This window comes from Leuresthes tenuis, unplaced genomic scaffold (assembly GCF_036924035.1).
Source record: "Leuresthes tenuis unplaced genomic scaffold, fLeuTen1.0.hap1 SCAF_18, whole genome shotgun sequence".
Classification (NCBI taxonomy): Eukaryota; Metazoa; Chordata; class Actinopteri; order Atheriniformes; family Atherinopsidae; genus Leuresthes; species Leuresthes tenuis.
In genome coordinates, this window is record NW_027325372.1 from 13097522 (window position 1) to 13111851 (window position 14330).

Below are 14330 nucleotides of genomic sequence, written 5' to 3' on the forward strand. Positions count from 1 at the left end.
AAAGGAATGAAAGAAGATAAATGTCTTACCCAGTGTCGGAGAACTATGTGGTGAAGGGATGAGTTTAAAGCAGGAACAGAGCAAAATAATGGTTGAAAAAAAAAACTACAGTTTTAAACTGGTCAGCAATGAGTCCTGACATAAATCCTATTGAAAACCTTTGGAGAGAGCGCAAATAAATGATTCCTGTAAATTTAACAAGAAAATACCTGTAGACAAATACAAAGAAGCTTTTAGATGGCAGAAAAAAACATAAAGAGCCACTGTCAGCCAAAAGCTCTGCAACCAAATGTAACCAAATAATACATTTGATATTGCTATTATTTCACTGTGATGCAAGTTGATTTTCTTTTGTTCAACCATCTCAGACATTTCATTCAGGTTAGCAAATTATTTTGGTCTTAGGATCAAATCTAACTCATCCTATGTCACAGCCCATGTTTTGTTAAATCTTGTTTTCAGGTCATTTGTTATGTTTTCAGGTTTTTGTCATGTTTTTAGATTCAGTTCTTGTCATGTTTCTCCCCTGCCATCAGCTTCACTCACGTCACCTCTTTCATTGTCATCAGCTGCACGTCATTCACTAATCACTCCCTCCACAGCATTTAGTCTCCTGGTTTCCTTTCATTCATTGCAGAATCCTCACTGCCCTTCATGCCACAGTCACAGAAGCCAAGTCTGGTTTCCTGCCTCATAGTCTTGCCACAGTTAAATTTATCCATAGCCTCGTTTTGCCATAGTCATTGTTCCAAGTATTTATCCATAGCCTTGTTTATCCACAGTCTTGTTTTTTTCTAGTTAAGTATTTTTGAATCCAGCTCTGCTCCCTGTTTAGTGTTTGTTTTTGGAATAAACCTTTTTGATTTCGAAAGAACTGCATCTGGGTCTTACCTTTCACCACCACTCTTGACATCCTATTGAAAAGATAACAGTATTAGTGACAGATCATCAGCATATAGCTTGTGCTTTTTTAGATTTAACTTAATGAATCTAAAGGGATTGCAAAAAATGGCTGCAACTTAAATGGTGTTTTTAAATAAAAAAAAAAAGAATAAGAAATCTGGTGTCGGGAACAAACTGCTGAAAAAATGTTGATGTAAATATGTAGGTCATGTATGGCCGGTGTAACTAGCATGTTTTTGTACCCCCAGAGAGACTGACAGATGTGTAGTCACTGCAGATGTCATCATTCTGGAGTGAACTGATGCAAAGCCTGAAACCACGCAACACCATTTTTTTCTTTAGATGCCTTCATGTGTGATGATGAGCTATCACTACTGCCATGTCTGCTTTTGCTGCCGCTGGTCCTCTGACCATTGGGGCAAATAGGCAGCATGTGTAACACAGGGATTATTTCAGTCATCCTCGGAATCTGAATAAACCCTGAATCCACTTCCTACTTTAACTCATGCATTGAGAGAAATATCTGCAATCATCACTTAATGTTATTTACACACCATTGCCCAACCTTCCTTCCATATCCACACCCTGTTTCTCAGAAACTGTTTTGTGAGATCCACCCTGCATATCCGCTTGGTGGAATCTGTTTAAGCTTATAATAGCTGCACCCCAGCTCTGCGTACTAAATTGAACCAAATCAAGATTGATTGTGTTTAACTGTGAGTATATATCTACCCAGTTACCACAAAAGTTTCACAGTTCACAGTGCAGCTGATGTGGCTAATACTGCCCATTTAGGGTATGAGTTGCCTTTATTTATCTGGTTTTGAAAGCTGACTTCCCCTTTGTGAAGCCAGCAGGTGTAAGCTGTACTTGGCCATCTGATGGGAGGCGTGGGAGAGGAAATTGTGGTTTTCAGAGATTTTGGCACCCTGTTGCCCCACCCTGCTACAAACCTCCTCATCTAGTTTCTGGATATCCCCACCAGAAAAATGTTTCCCTGTGCTGTTTTACACAATACTGAGCGATCTGCTTACAGCTACAGCTTATCAGCTGCCAGAAATCTGCTAACATGTGATGTGAACTAATGACTGCAGCTCTAAATTAAGTAAAAGTGTGCTATATATTTTCTGGCAACACACATGATATAACGCCTGATGTACTGCAAGTATGACCTGGCAAAATGTAAGAAGTTGGTGGATAAAACCCTTTGAAACAAATCCCAGATCTAAAACTACAAAGTAGCTTACAGATTCAGTTGTTCATATGAGCCCATGCTGCAAGCTTTAGATACAGCGAGTACCTAAAGTTTTAATTTAACACCGAGGGTTGCAGAAACAAGTGAACAGACAAAGCAGTGGTCTGCTGATTCATTTGGTTCAGTGCTTCAGCTGTGTGTTATCACCTCCCTCCAGGTGTACCCGGCAGCAGCAGCAGCATCAGAATGGCACAACATTGGTGCTGCCGTCTCTGCAGTTCCAGCCTGCACAGCTGGCATGCAGTGGTTGTATTGCAGTCATTGTCTGATGCCCTCTGTGCACTCTAGGATGGCGACAGAAAAAAAAGAATGCATGAATGAGCAAAAGAAAAGGATCTGATTGTGAAACAAAGAAAGACTAAATACAATAGCGGCAGGGAGAGACAGGGAGAGGACATAAGAATGAAAAGTGGCGATAGCATTTAAGGAGCTGGCTTCACACTGTTGAGGAGGCAGCGACACGGAGTCGGCCTTTAGTGAAATGTATCGCAGAGTCAGGACGTACAACCATATAAAGATGAGAGGATATCGATATGCATACAGTAGGTATTCAGTTTTTGTTCTCTTGCTTTTAATAAACACAACTTTAGCTGTTTCTATTCATGCAATCGATCATTTCCTGCATATTTGTTAAGATGGATCTTGGTTTTTGTGACGTTTCCAAATTATGTTATTACGGATGATGCTAAGAAACGGCTTGATTCCAGGTTTTTCATGATATTTAAGGCACTTTTTAACTCTCATTAGACCCATCTTTAGATCTGAGATGTAGATAAAAAACTTTTACTGTCCTGACACTAACTTTTTGGGTTAAACTGATATTTGTTCTACCATTTGTTATCTTCTTGATCATAAAGACGTTACAGAAAGCTAGAGCAAATGTGTCAATCTGTGAGTGTCTGCATGCATGCGTATGTTTCAGATGAGCTGCAGTTAATTGGCGTTTCCTGTCCAAGGCATGAAGTCAAAATGTGTAGTGCACATGCACAAACTTACACACATGTAACTCAAATAAGTCAGGGCCGTGACTAATTCAATCTGCTGCGCAATGCTCTCATTATTGTTGCCCGGGTAACCAGCCGCCCCTCCACAGTCATCCCATTTTGTCATCTGTCTTAGAGGCAACGGGAAAGGGCAGAGGCCTGGGTGGAGGGAACACAGCAGGAAGTAAAGAAGTGGCAGAAGATGCCCAAAGACATCTCCTTTTTTCCATCCACTCTTCAGCCCCTCCCTCATTCACACTGGGAATTATTAAAGGTGAAATGGCATTAGGAGCTTTTGCAACATCCTCACAAGTCTCAGATGACTATGGGTCTGTCTTGATGAGGCAGAGGATGTCATGTTGACATCAAGAACTTTTTAGAAATGTTTTCCCATATGTGTCCTCCTTAAACATCCTTCCTCTAACTAGGCTCCCTATGTATTTGACATATCTAAGCCTGGGGTGTTGTAGCGTAGTTCTCTATATGTGGAAATTCAGTTTCTGCAGGAGTTTATGAATTGACTTTCGTGTTGTAACAATATCCTGTGTGTTTGGTGTAAATTCCCCTCATTATTCATGCATGGAACTTTTAATCCTTTACAAAATACTGTCGACTCTACTGTACACTCTACAGTGTAGAGTGTAGGAGAGTTTTCCCAGTCTGGATGTGCTTTGTGGACCTCTAGGGATCCCTTAGAGATGCCTTTAGGAGGGTCCCTCTACAGGGTCCCAGTACAACTGGACTATACTATGGGTATTGAACTCTGTTATGGCTGGCTTTTATCGCTGATTGTGTTTACAGCTTTTACACGGAATTTCTACTCACACGGGAGGGGAGGAGAGAGTGTGAGGTTTGGTGGATGATGTGGTCTGCTTAGCTTTATTAAGTGCTGACTTCCAGCTTGTTCTGGGGTTGTTTACAGCCAAACGTGAAGCGTCAATGTCTGAGGCCATGGTTGTCACCTGGAAAAAGGGTGGATTTCCCTGTCCAGGTTAGGGGGTATGTTGTTGCCTTCAGTGGAAGAGTACTTGAAAGCATCTCAATTTTGTTCTTGAGCGAGAGAAGACTTGGGCAGGAAATTAAGCATCTGAAGTGATCTAGACTGTCAATTTCTACCCTCTCTTGTGGTGATGAGTTGTGGGTGATTACCATGAAGAAGAAGAAAAATATTGCAGCTACAAGCAGCAGAGATGAGCTTTTCTAAAGAGTGGAGAGAGAGAGTTGACATTCAGGAGGTCAGCCATACAGCAGGGGCTTAGGAGAGCAGCTCAAACAGAGCCAGTTGAGTTCTGGAAGCTTTCTAGGAAACCTCCAAGAGACCCTCTGGGTGTAGTATTTTAGACAAAAACCCAGAGCAAACCCAGGATTCACTGCAGAAAAATAAAGGTTAAAAAATTGTACAACACCTTTGTCTGTTTCTACAGTTCTCTACTGCATTTCAGCTGCTGTTGTGATTTATATGATGTTTCCATATGTGCACACACACGACACAGTGATGTCGAAAATTGCCACTCTATACAAAAAATATCTATTTAAGGGGAGGGTAAGTCTCTGACCTTCAAGTGGGAGATCACTGATTCAAATCCCATCCTTCACAACCTTCAATCTGTTCGCTTTTCTTCTTTTTCTTCTTCTTCAATGACCTACTTTTCTATTTTACTCTCTCTCGCTAAAGGTTGCAGTTACAAGATAAAAGTACAGGTTTAGTGTTAAAATTGATGTGGATGACATGGATTGGACTGGAGAAAAATACATAGTCTCAGACAAACAAAGTTATCTACGATTTTTGTTACGTGATGTGATGCCACTTGTCATAAAAACTGCATAAAATAATGTAATTTCAGAAATCTAAAGCCTGGATTGTGAAACTACAACATACTGGAATCGGTTGCCACTAAATGCCACTAAATTAGGCCTTTGCAGGCTTTGAGGGGTTGGTAGGGGCAAAGATAGTCCAGGAGCTCTACTTATTACATTGTTGTTACATTATAAGGTGCAGTATGATACAGTCAGATACAGTTTGACTTCTTTTTTTTTAAACTTTCATTAGAGACCATGTCGTGTCATTTATACTGACCGATACTTTGTTTGGTGGCTCAGTACATTTTCCAAGCAAGTTGAACTGATATTAAATAGTGACATCAAGAAAGTTGACCACTGAGAACCATCATGGCATCAGATCTGACACACCAACAAACACAGCATGTTGTGTTTAATATGTGATAGCGGTTGCTTGAAACTATCCATGCTGCCATTGGGCAAGAGGCGACGCCACACTGCTGTGCACCCGCTAAAAACCATTCAAAGCTTTTTCATGTTTAGTAGGTACAATGAAAACTAGCTTTCAGGTTATCCATTTTGCCTCCCCTTTGAGCAGACAAAGGGCTCTCGGCAGAGATGATTTGAAGAAGGAGCTTTTAACTTCTTGTGTTTCATTTAGCAGTGTCTTTTTCATGCTGCTATCATCCAATTCTGAGACAAAGTTTGTCAGCACTGTCATGGTTCTCATGGACTAGTTTTTTGTTCTAGCTTTTAAAATATGCATTTGTGTGCAACGTATTCACGTTATTTTCAGTCTTTGTTCTTTTCCCAGTATCAAATACCAGTTTGTTATCACTCGTCGCTAACCTTGCGTAGATATGCTCCTGAATACAGATCTCTCTAGCCTGTTTTCCCTATGTATGATCTCTGTAAGTTTTCACCTCAGCTTGCTCTTGGTTTTACCTTTTGAATTGCTTCCAACATAGATGATTCCAGGTTTTTTGATCCATGCCCTGTTACCGAACTTTGTTTTTGTTTTACCCTATATCTGGGAAGTTTGCCACACTGACTGTCTACCTGCTTTTGATCTCTGCTCTGTGAATAAACCCGACTGTTGGATTTCACTCTGAGCTTTCCATGAGCCTTGCATCTGAGTCTTTTCTGGGTCGATCATCACATCTCGCTACAGCAAAGGACCACATACCAAGAATCAAGTATGGCATAGTTGTACAATTCAAATGGTCCAACCTGAACCCTATTAAGTCAGTAATTCAATGAGCTAAATGGTTACTCTGGAGTGAACAAACAAACAAAAAAGTATCAATACAATTGATACAAATATGAACATTGATCATTTTTTGTGCATATTATCAGGCAGTCAGTACAAACTGTGTATTGATCTTACAAGAGTTGACTCTATGATAGCTTTTAGTACTTCAAGTGATGTCATAAACAAGCAATATGCAGGTTTTGAGCTATTCAAGAGTTCACAGTAAATTATGTTCGCATACATGGAAGCAGTTGTTTAGTTATTTACTTTATCCAGCCCTTTGTCCCTGCAAGAGGTGGCATGCTTTCAAATTAGTGCAGCATAATTAGCCTGGATGCTAGCAAATTACTGCTTCAATGCTAATCTTACTAATATTTCAGGCCACAGTAACAGGCAACGTACTGATGCATTCTTTCAGGGCCAGGGGGGCCACTGTGTAGGAAGCTGAAGCCGCCTATTCATTCTTCTGGGATACTCATCATCTGGCTTGATTCAGATGCCAAAGAGCTACATTGTTTGACCCCATTCAAACAACGCTATTGTACCAAGCGGGTCTGATTGTGTTACTCTCTTCGATGCCAGAGTAACAAATGTGTGGTGTGGGTGTGTGCACTTGTCTGTTTGTGTTGTGCTTTGGTGGCAGTGTGTGAGTGCTCTGTATTATTGTATGGATGTGTGAGTGTCTGTTTGTGCATGTTTGCATCCCAGCAATACGCATTTGCATTTGCCGAAGCAAGGGGTTTTCTCTGGTGACAACAATGTATCCAGTCATTGATATGCAGCAGGCCAAATGCAGCCCGAATGTGACCCCGTTTTCTGGCGTCACAGCCTGCAAAGTAGCTCCTGGTCACATCGAGCTACTGAGTAGATTAGAAAAAACAAAAGTCAATATTTGTGAATGCTCAGATTTGGATGTACATTTTTTGCTATGAATAACATAACTCTGGGTTTAAGCTAAATAATTTTTTATGCATGAGTCATGATACAGTCATCAGAACATGAGATGGTTATAGAAGTGAACAGATGGGAGTGGGAAGAATCTGCATAACAGTAGGCTTTGCTTTGCATGTGTCATTGTGTTTTCTGTTTACTTCTCTGCATGAGCAGTGACTCTTCTTCCCTGCAAAATGTTTTTAGTTAAACTGTCCTCACTGTTAACTGTGAAGCTCTAGACTCATGTGCACAACAAAAGGAAAGTCAACTTCCAGATTTTTCTGCTGTACCGTTAATATAAAGTTTTTTTTAATTAAATTTCCTGTTGCTAGTCAGCAGTTATTTTACTTTGATGCAGAAGTTTGAAGTGTCTGTGGTTTTGTGTGTGTGTGTGTATGTTTCATTTCCCAATTTTTAAGTTGCAGCTGCCATTTTCTGCCCATTCTAATTTTGCATATCAAAGCTGAATTAGATCATCACATCTGAGAGCCTGAATCCCAATTCTTTGTTTTTCCACAGTAAATGACCACAGCGTATGCTATTATAAGTGACAGGTCAAAAGAAATGCCAGGGCTAACAGACCATTCATTCTGCTCTTGCTCTAGTGTGTTCTTACCACATTTTCAGAAAGGAATCTGCATTCTGAAATATGTGTTACTAACCACTCACTCAAAGATGACAGATAAAAATAATCACCAAGTAAATAAGATTAGATCTCAAAAGCATAAGAAAATTTGCAGCACTCTCTGCTTAAGTATGAGGCAGTTGTCCTTGGTTATTCCCAATTCTCTATTACCTTGTCTCTGCAAGAAATCAGTCTAATGAACTTCCACAGACCATACTTATGCGGGAAAGATGCATTTCCATGATGAAAGCAGAACAGTTAGCTAGCTATTTGCTAGCTCAAGGATAATGCATCGTATTCGGTATGTTTATAACATTGACATAAAATACGTAAACAGTAAACATGGCGGGAATCAAGGGCGTCATTATTTGTTTCATGTTTGAATTTACAGTAGAAAAAGCAACAGTCATATTACAGAGGGTATTTAAATATTTAAATCACGAATGTCAGATATCCTGTCACATTTGCTCCCTCACTGCCTCTACTGGTCACTTCCTGGTGTTAATTTCCAAGAGCATGCAAGACTGACACTCCTAACAGATGTAGTTATCCTAAAAGTAAACTTAAAAGCTACTACAGTCTAGGCATAAGTCTACATGTTATTTCAGCATCCAAAAAGCACCGGTTGACGGTTATTATTCATCTGCATTGTCTGGACTCGCCCCAGTGAAAATGAGTTTGCTTCACATTTGTTCCCTTGAGCTTCAGCCTTAAAGGGAGGCAGTGGCAGGGGAGAGGAAGTCTAAGGGAAAAGTGATAATGAACTGACTCAAGGCCTACTTTCTATTTCTGTTGGAAATTGGTTTGTCTAAATGGGGTGAGTCAGATAAATTGTACAGTGAAGACAGGACAGAGCGGTATAGTGTATTAAAGAGGAAGAAAACAATTTGCATGGCTGAATAAAAAAAAAGAACGCATATTATCAGTAATTTGGGACTTAGCATGATATGGGCTTGAGAGAGAGAGAGTAACTGGGAAGGGTGATGTAAACCTTTTAAAATACAAGACAACTATTTCAAAGTAGTCAACCATAAGAAGAGAAATTGATAGGTTCATAAGCTTTTTATGCTCAGTTTTACTCAAAAATGTATCAAATAATCTTTTAGGCTGGACCTTTCAGCAGCCCTTTGTTAAACCTTTTATTGAAACTTGCAATAAAAGCATGAGTGGAGGGTATTCAGTTGGTTGCAATTCACAATTTGTCCCACAAGGTGTCACTAAATCCAACACACACTGGACCGTTAATACACGTGAAGGCCAGACAATGCCACAAATAATAAAACGTCAATGCCTTAAAATGTGCCTGTTGTGAGCTAGCTAGCACTGGCATCAACGCAGGTACTAATGATGCATACTCCTCTTACAGGCTGAAAATTGGTTCGTGGCTCTTCCAGTTACACTTTGTGGCCAAGATGGTGACCACTCAGTGTGAGAAGTGTACAGGCTTCCACATTCAAGTTGTTGAATGTAATAAGAAGGCTTCCCATCCAAGGCATTTGGTAACTGTGCTTAGTAGTGTGACTGCCCATCAGAAGTAAGACTACCAACCTTGAGTATAACGGTACATAATACAGTATCAGACACAGCAGGAGCTCTACAGTGAACAATACATGAGTGACCATGTTTTAACACTTTCTCCATGCACGCAGTCATTTTGGTTCTTTGAAACATCTAAAAAAGCCCCCTGCCATGTGAGCAGGAGTGGCCCATGTTGCTGACTCACGGAAAAGAGTGTTGAGTGGATCGGTCTGAGAAATGTTATTGATTTGCTGTTTTTGACAAAGACTTTTGTTTTGTCTTACTCGCAGAACCCAGATCTAGATAGATAGATAGATAGATAGATAGATAGATAGATAGATAGATAGATAGATAGATAGATAGATAGATAGATAGATAGATAGATAGATAGATAGATAGATAGATAGATAGATAGATAGATAGATAGATAGCAGGTGAGTATTTTATTTTATATTTTCTTGCTCCATGTGCAGCTAAGTGGAGGCTGTCAGCCACAGCAGATGACTCCAGACATTATCGGTGCTGCCAAGCCCCCTCAAAGTGGGCCAAATGAAAAAATAGAGGGAGCAATCAGCTTGGTCCCATGATTCTGAGTGAGTTGTGAAGGAACAACCACCAGAGCCAGCTTCGAGTCTCGTTCTCCATGTCAAACGCACACACAAAAACACACACTTTCACACCTTTGCATGTCCTCGCTGGCTCAAAATAAAGAATCTAATTATTCCTGTTAATCACCAGGCGCTTCAGCTGACTCACTGCAAAGAGCCATGCTGTGCATATGGACACACATGCACACACCACTGACCCTCCCCGTGCAGTAAACACACACATGCGCACACTTACTCATACAAGTGCTCTTCAAACAGCACACTCTCACTTCAGCTTTTTACAGGATGTTATGAAATCAGCACCATTGCTAAAACTTAGTGAAGGTAGCTGGGAGTAGTCTCTCTCACCCACACAAACGCACACTTAACTTGACACACACATTGTCGAGCAAGGAGCTGAAGCCCAGCTCAGTCCCAGTCGTCTCCCACTCGTGTGAGGAGCTGCCGGTGATCGGACTGTCGCCTGAAGCAAAGAGGCCGGACCGGCGTTGATTAAATTTTACAGCCCAGTCACTCTCTCTAAAGCTCCGATTTGTCAGCCCAAGGAGACAGCAGGGAGAGGTGAAGAAGAGGAGGAATAGTGATGGCTATGACCGACATTGCAGAGGATGACCTGGATGAGATGATGCGCGAAGAAGCGGAGGATGTCTTCTACGAGGACGGTAGGATTGCCAAGGGTCAGTTGTAAAGTGTTGGAAGGAAGCGTAGGTTTATTGGTGGGCTGCAAACAGCTGCTCAGGGAGTACAGTGTGGTCATACTGTATTTTGTTGGGGTTTTTGTGTGTGTGTGACTTGCGGTTGTGATCTTAATGAATAAAAGGGTGAAAGTGATGGGTGGTTGAAGTGTTACCCTGGGGAACCTCCTCAGCTGTGTAGGTGGAGCCGACAACCGCACGGTTGGATAGACTCCGACACACAAAAATCACCAAAAATTAATTAATCTGAGTGTGAAGGAATTATAAAAGAAGTTAATTGATGTGCCACTGGTGGCATGTATATTAAGCAGTCTTACATTCTGTGATTGTAAAGTTATCTTCAGCTTGATTGATCCTTCATGATTTTTGCACCAGTTCCCTTTAATGCAGGATACTGTATCAGTCATTTTTTTTCAAGTTTCACTGTTTTTAGAAAGCCAGGAGAAACCATGCCCTCTGCAGTGTGGGCGTTCTTGTATAACAAGCAGATGCTTTTGACCAAGCATTATGCACCACAAGAAAATCAACTTTATGCAAAATTTAAAAGCAGCTCAAGTTATAACATGTGGTCAGTTGGATACTGATACCTGATTGTTGGTTATTTTGGGCTAGAAAAAAAGAGGAAAATGTGGTCAGAGTGTGTTGTAATGGATCATTGTTCATTATTATCTCTGACCAGGATTTAGATAGGTGATAATGCTTCATAGCTCTGGGCCCATTCTTTGTTTATGGATTAAAGTTTTAGCCATCCAGTAATTTTCTATTCTGCATCATCCTATTCACATGGGGGCTGTTATCTATCTCAGCTGTATTTGGTACACTCTGGACAGGTAGCCTGTCCATCACAAGGCCAATAAACTAGATGAACAGTTTAGACAAAAACATGTTTCTGACATGCAAACTCCAAACAGAAAGGTTCTAGCCAAGATTTGAACCTGTAAGATTCACACTGTGAGGAGACAGTGCTGAACGATTTACGCCGTCTTCATATTCTAAATGCATTTAATTATTGATGATTTGGTGTGATCTTGTATTTAACAGATCTTTGCAACTGTTTTTGGTCTGATTGTTGCAGCAACACATACTTCAAGCCAAACATTCGTAGCACTGGTTTATTTATTGTAAAGCCAATGGTCTTGATAAGCTTTGTTTCTGAAAACATGTCCAGCCATGGCTCTGCCACGAGTTGCAGCTTTGTTGGTTTTTGTTTTAATTGGAAAAGTATTTCAGTGAGTGACTCATAGGAGGATGTCCCTCTTTCAGGATGGGTCCTCTGGGTCAGAGAGCATCAATAGGCTTGTGGTCTTTTGAATAATTTGATTAATAGAAGAAACCTTAATATGTTTGAAAAATACTCATATAGTTCACTTCATTCAGGTTCCAGATTCTTTTTGTACTGATACTTACTCAAAATATTATTGTTGATATGATTAACGCATATTACCAGCCAGACAACAGGCCCCAGTTCAGCATTTCATGTTGTCACATGATACTTTTTATCTTTCATGCTCCTTAATGTAAAGGTTAAACACATAAATGATCTTTAACACAGCAGCAAGCAGCTATTCACCATATTAAAGTACAACAAAGTAATAATACTCTTAGCAATGGGTGCATTCAGCTTCCGGGTGTGTTGTTTTCTATGTCGTGGTAACAGGTCTGGCCACACATGCATGTTAATGCACATGAGTCTTTCCTGTGCAATCTACAGAGGGCAGACTTCTCTCATAGTGGGAATGAAACGACTAGAATCATTATTTTGCATGAGATAGATTTCATTCTCATTTGTGATTCAGTTTTCTGTTTTGCAAGTGCAACACCCACTCATACATTGCATAATCATCAGTTTTACAAACAATGGATGAGCTTTAGATGTTTTGTTTGGCATACATTTTTGCTTCATTTGAGAAAGTTTGGCTCACTAAATTGACCTAATCACTTGGGGTAGCATTGAAATTCTCATCTAGCTCTTGGCAATAAAGCGACTATGTGCAGAGCCCTCCCTCTAACTGTGATAAAACTGCTCCACTCCCTCCCACTGAAACACACAGCAGAGGTAAAATGATCTATTACACTCATTTTGAACCAATTTCACAGTCTGAATTCTTCTTCTCAAATTCACAAACCCTCCCCTCAAGACTCCAACATAATCAGGCGATCCGAGTGCTCTGCTGTATTTCATGTTTTTAACTGCACACCAAAATGTTTATGCACCCATATTCAAGGTCCACGTTGGCTCAAATGTCTCTGCAACAGCTCCACAGCTCTCATATGGCCAGTTGAAGTGGAGGATATTCCCAGATATTGCATCATTTGGTGCGTAATGTATGTTAATGCTTCCACTGACCTAGTTTTAACTGATGTTGATGCTGGTAATGTAACGGTCCTTTTGAACAACTCAGCCAGGAGCTACACGACCAGATGAATCTCTGCAACAAACCAGCCAATCACAGCGCACAGATTCATGCAGAAGTTGGCCAGCAGGCATCAGTGTGTTTATTCATAGACGCAGCTGAAGGTTGCAGAATGTAGACCACTTATATTTTCTGTTCCAATTAGCTCGTTGGATTGGTGATGGAAATTATTCTCTTGTGTTGTCTTCTGTTGACCATTCAAGTGTTTCATTCTTAGTGGGGCTGAATCCAAATGTAAAACCACTGGCTTCATTTCTTTTTAAATCATCAGTTTTGTCATTAGTGGTGAATCTTCTCTTCCCACAAACTTAGAATTCTGTATCAGTATAAATCAAGGCATGTTTGATTCTTAAGCGGTGTCTTTAAGCCTGGTGGTTAGAAGGTCACAGGTGGTCAAAAGACACGTCAGTTAGTTCAAAAGTACAGAAAGTCTTTCTCATATCAGATTAAACCTTAACCTTAACTGCAGAGTGCAATGTAGATGGAATAGAAGAGAACAAGTCTGATACTGGCAAATTGTGCTTAAGCAGCTACAAATCACAAGCCTGCATTGGTCAATCAATAATGTCAAGCAATAAATCTGCCTTTGTTACTACTCTGAAAATACATATTGTATGAAAGAAAGGAAGACTTTTGGCCGCAGTGGTAGCTAAAAGGGGCATGGCTGAGCATATGATCAGCTGAGCTGCTCAGAATCAATGAACCTGATCAGGAATTGTTGGTTAAAAAGACAATTATTGCAGACACACCCTAAGTCGCATTTCCTGTCTTGACTGTTTGCTAACCATGCTAACCATCCTTAATTTAGAAATAACAATTTTACACAAACAGTTTCTGAGTCAATGTTTCTATCTCAATTCATGTTAGAATTTGCTTCTCTAAAACAAATCAAAATGACTTTGGCTTTGTTTTTCTTTTGGAGTGGGGTTGTGTGAAGTATTTTTGATTAGTTCGTATCTTACCTGCCACTGACAGCAGTCAGAACGTTCTCAGTTTGGAGAATCTGTAAGGTACTCTGGAAGGGGAGCAAAGCTAAAGGAAGTTTAGCCACCTTAAATAACTGAAATCACAAAAATTTCATAGTGGTTTAAATGATAGCTATTTACTATGATGACTACGATGATTTTACATCACTTTTGCATCAGGCAATTGTTTATTTTGCCACAGTTTTCTCAACTGAATAATATCCATGTTCCACGTCATTGAATGCATAATTGCTGGGCAATGTATTCTCCCAGTGACGATTGAAAAGCCTGGAAAAGCACAAACACTTATCATCATGTAGATCTTTGCAGAAGCTATCCCCAGCAGAAAGCTTTTTCAAATCCTGAGGGACTCAGATGATTAGTGGTAGAGCAGACACTG

General features: G+C 40.3%; 2 protein-coding genes across 4 annotated transcripts in view; both read left to right on the forward strand.

Moving 5' to 3' along the window:
- cunh6orf62 (chromosome unknown C6orf62 homolog) overlaps window positions 1-14330 on the forward strand; it is a 112084-nt gene that overhangs the window by 31139 nt on the left and 66615 nt on the right. The gene's annotated exons all lie outside the window — the stretch shown is intronic.
- ripor2 (RHO family interacting cell polarization regulator 2) overlaps window positions 2446-14330 on the forward strand; it is a 69421-nt gene continuing 57536 nt past the window's right edge. For 2 of the 3 annotated variants that reach the window (XM_072370309.1, XM_072370312.1), the window contains exon 1: window positions 10166-10518. In XM_072370309.1, coding sequence (XP_072226410.1) covers window positions 10440-10518 — 79 coding nt within the window. In that variant the 5' untranslated portion in view covers window positions 10166-10439. Of the gene's footprint in view, window positions 2701-10165; window positions 10519-14330 lie in introns of those variants that run through there. The other variant, XM_072370310.1, reaches the window with a different exon arrangement.